General features: G+C 34.0%; 1 protein-coding gene across 1 annotated transcript; it reads right to left on the bottom strand.

Moving 5' to 3' along the window:
• Positions 1-3,388: 3,388 nt before the first annotated feature.
• LOC111408542 (uncharacterized mitochondrial protein AtMg00300-like) lies at positions 3,389-3,800 on the bottom strand. Its single transcript, XM_023038289.1, has 2 exons — positions 3,452-3,800; positions 3,389-3,408 (listed from the first exon to the last, which is right to left on the bottom strand). The coding sequence occupies exons 1-2, from the start codon at positions 3,798-3,800 to the stop codon at positions 3,389-3,391; spliced, it is 369 nt and encodes a 122-aa protein (XP_022894057.1).
• Positions 3,801-4,063: the final 263 nt, after the last annotated feature.

The raw sequence follows: 4,063 nt of genomic DNA, 5'->3' as shown, positions 1-4,063 counted from the left end.
AATCCGCCCCAGCTTACAAAAACTGATGATTTATGAATGTATTCAATTAAATCCAGAAATCCAATTAAATGCAATCAAACAAAAAATTGAATGCAAGAATTCAGCTCCAATTTTATACAACTATAGCAAAACACCAAAATCCGCCCCAGCTTACAAAAACTGATGATTTATGAATGTATTTGAGAAGCAAACCCACCTACAAATTAACCAAAACAATTGATTAGTGAAAGGATTTGCAAAGTAAAATGAAGAAAATCAAGACCAAAATCTGAAAAATTAAGGAACGGTTTTCCCCTTTATAATTCGGCTCAGAAACTTGATCCACACCACAAAGGTATCTCCAATTTGAAGGCCATTATCAATCACACAGACAGATTCACAAAGAAAAGGCAAGAGAGGATTGGTTTGCACTAAGCAGGGAAGTTTTTTCTTCTTCTTGTTTTTGCTCTCGGTTTGGTGTGTTAAATGGAAGGGAAAGGTCTCCTATTTATAGGCTTATAGGAGTGAACGAATTTCACAGGAGTCTGCAAGATTAGATTGAATAAAAACTACAAGATTATATCCAAGCTGAAAGATAGAGCTCATCCAACAAAAACTAGATAAAATTGGTTTGACAAAGATAACGATAATATTTATCCATCTTTCATGTGAATTTCAAATTCCCTCCAAGTTGGGTATTGAGCATCTAACCCAATGGGTTGATTACCTCTAAATACCCAGCATAATTGGGCTACTTCAATTGTGGTGTGGATTTAATTCTTCAATCCTGGGCTTATAGCCTATGAAGTTAAAACGGGCCTCGATTTTTTATCATAACCTAGGGGATTTGGGCATCACTTACCAAACATGCCCAACAATCTCCACCTTGATGCCAGATCATCCTGCAAGTTAGATAAGATAACAAATAGCTTAAGGAAAGAGACTTACAAGTTTGTACCGATGTTTAGAAGATCAAGGCAGCTTCTAAACTTTACCAATGGGAGCACCTTAGCTCCCATATCAGCAGGATTATATTCTGAAAGGACTTTCTCAAGTTTTACCAGTTCTTGAGAAACCATATCTCCAATGAAATGCAATCTAACATCTATATGTTTAGTACGCTCATGAAAGACAGGATTTTTGCATAGGTGAATAGCAGATTGGCTATCAGAATATATTGTCACATTGTCCTTAAAAACACCAAGTTCATTTAATACACCTTTAAACCACAAAGATTCTTTAACGGCTTCAGTAGCAGCAATGTATTCTGATTCAGTAGTAGATAATGCAACAACATGTTGAAGTTGTGATTTCCAACTAACACATGAATTACACAAAGTAAACATGTAGGAAGATGTAGATTTCCTATTATCTCTATCACCAGCATAGTCAGCATCAGTAAAACCTTTCAATTTTATTCCTTCAGTACTAAACTTATATATTAAGCCAACATTGCATGTTCCTTTCAAATATCTAAACAACCATTTCAGAGCCTCCCAATGTTTGGGACCCGGGTTGGACATATACCTGCTAAGTGTACAAACAGCAAAAGCTAAGTCAGGTCTAGTACACACCATTAGAAACATCACAGAACCAATGGCATTTTTATATGGAATTCGTTTCATATATTCTTCCTCTTCTTCATTAGCAGGTGATTGTTCTTTAGATAATATAAAGTGATTAGTTAAAGGTAATGTAACAGGTTTACATTCATTCATATCAAATTTCTTCAAAATTTTCATGATATATGGAGCCTGATGTAAGAATAAAATTGATTTAGACCTATCTCTTTGAATTTCCATACCTATAATTCTTTTAGCATTACCTAGATCTTTCATATCGAATTCATTACTTAAAGTAGTTTTTATATTATTTAACAACTTCAAGTTGGGACCAATCAAAAGCATATCATCCACGTATAGCAATAAGAACACACAGTCATTATTATTTGCATTACCTTGATAGTACAAGCAATGATCAAATTCACTCCTTTTAAAACCAATTGTTTTAACAAACGAATCAAAACATTTGTACCATTGTCTAGGAGATTGTTTTAAACCGTACAAAGAGCGTTTAAGAAAACACACATGATCATATTTTTGTTTATTTTCAAAACCTTTAGGGTGATCCATAAAAATCTTTTCATCAAGTTCTCTATGCAAAAAAGCAGTTTTAACATCAAGTTGTTCAAGTTCCCAATTGAAATGTGCAACTAATGCACGCATAGTCTCAATTGTGGTATCCTTAACAACTGGAGAAAAGATCTCATTATAATCTACCCCTTCCTTTTGTGTGTAACCTTTTGCCATAAGTCTAGCCTTAAACTTTAAACCCTCTTCTTTTGTAATTCCCTCCTTAATTCTAAAAACCCATTTACACGCAATTAATGACTTGTCTTTAGGTCTTGGGACTAATTCCCATGTTCGATTTTTATCGAGAGAATTTATCTCTTCTTTCATCACTTTCACCCAATCCTCAGATTGTTCATTTCTGAAGGCTTCTTCATACGTGTTTGGTTCCCTATCAACTAGTTCTTCATAACTAGCATAAGTAAGCCCAAAATCAGACTCTAATCTTTGAGGCACTCTATGTGTTCTTCTAACTCTGTCTCTAGCTAACTGGTAATCAGATAAAGGGTTTTGCTCTCCTTGATATTCCTCTATAACTTCATCTCTCTCAATATTTTCACTCTGATTATCTTCTAGTTTAGGATTTTGATGCGCCACCTCGATTGAGGTAGTGGGGGTTTGAACACTTAAGGACCTTAAATTTACTTGAGATTCGTCACTAATGTTTTCTTGCTGTTTTTCTCTCAAGGTGTCATTTTCTGATTTTAGACATGGTATTTCAGACTCATTAAATGTAACATCATGACTTATGATAATTTTAACTCCATTTTGACTTCTATCCCAAAGCCTATACCCTTTAACTCCTTCAGGATATCCTAAGAAAACACATTTCCTGATTCTAGGTTCTGGTTTTCCCTCATTTTGATGAGAGAAAACAGCACAGCCAAAAGTTTTTAACATAGTATAGTCAGCACATTTACCATACCATTTTTCATGTGGAGTATCACCATTTAATGCAGTAGAAGGTGTCAAATTAATCAGATAACATGCAGTGATAACAGCTTCACCCCAAAAAGATTTAGGAATTCCAGAACTCAACATCATACATCTAACTTTGTCAAGTAAAGTACGATTCATACGTTCAGCCACCCCATTTTGTTGAGGTGTATAAGGAACAGTTTAATGTCTAGTAATTCCACACTTTTCACACAAATCATCAAAATCATTATTATAGAACTCTAGGCCGTTATCAGTTCTTAGATATTTTATTTTTTTGCCAGTTTGAGTTTCAACTTGCAATTTCCATATTTTGAAAAATTTAAAGGTTTCAGTTTTATCTTTTAACAGATACACCCACACCCTACAAGAGTAATCATCAATTATGGACATAAAATATCTATTACCACCCATTGTAGGATTAGTAGCAGGCCCCCATAAATCAGTATGAATATATTCCAAGACTTTAGTAGTTTTATGCATACCAGATGAAAAAGATGACCTATGATGTTTACCAAGTACACAGTGATTACAGAAAGGCATATTAGACACACAGTCTTTTCCAAATACACCTTTATCATTTAACAGTTTAAGTCCTTTAATACTTATGTGAGCTAATCTATTGTGCCACTTGTGTGTGTCATCAGTGTTGGTCAAATTTATAGAAGAAGTTGAATTTTTAACAATTTCAGCAGTGGTCACATAAATACCGTTTCTTTTAGTACCTTTACATGTGACAAGAGCACCCTTAATCATTTTAAACATATTGTTTCCAATTTTACAGTAAAACCATCAGTTTCTAATACTCCAACTGAAATAAGATTCCTAGCCATTTCAGGAATATATCTAACTCCATGTAATTAAGCACATAACCAGTGCCAAATTTTAATGTGATATCACCAATGCCAGCAATTTTATATGCATGATTATTGCATAAAATGGCATGACCACATTTAGATTCTTGCATATTTTCAAACCAGTCTTTATGTGATGAAACATGAAATGATGCACCAGAATCA

The sequence above is a fragment of the Olea europaea genome, chromosome 13 (assembly GCF_002742605.1).
Source record: "Olea europaea var. sylvestris chromosome 13, O_europaea_v1, whole genome shotgun sequence".
Taxonomy (NCBI): domain Eukaryota; kingdom Viridiplantae; phylum Streptophyta; class Magnoliopsida; order Lamiales; family Oleaceae; genus Olea; species Olea europaea.
The sequence above is the reverse complement of the archived record's forward strand: the minus strand, read 5'-3'. Positions and strand labels throughout refer to the sequence as shown.

Bases quoted from the DNA above. Each gene is read 5' to 3' on its own strand.
- LOC111408542 (XM_023038289.1), bottom strand. From the start codon at position 3,800: ATGATTAAGGGTGCTCTTGTCACATGTAAAGGTACTAAAAGAAACGGT. The intron at 3,409-3,451 runs GTAATAGATATT...TTACTCTTGTAG, and splicing joins TACTAATCCTACAATGGGTG to GGTGTGGGTGTATCTGTTAA.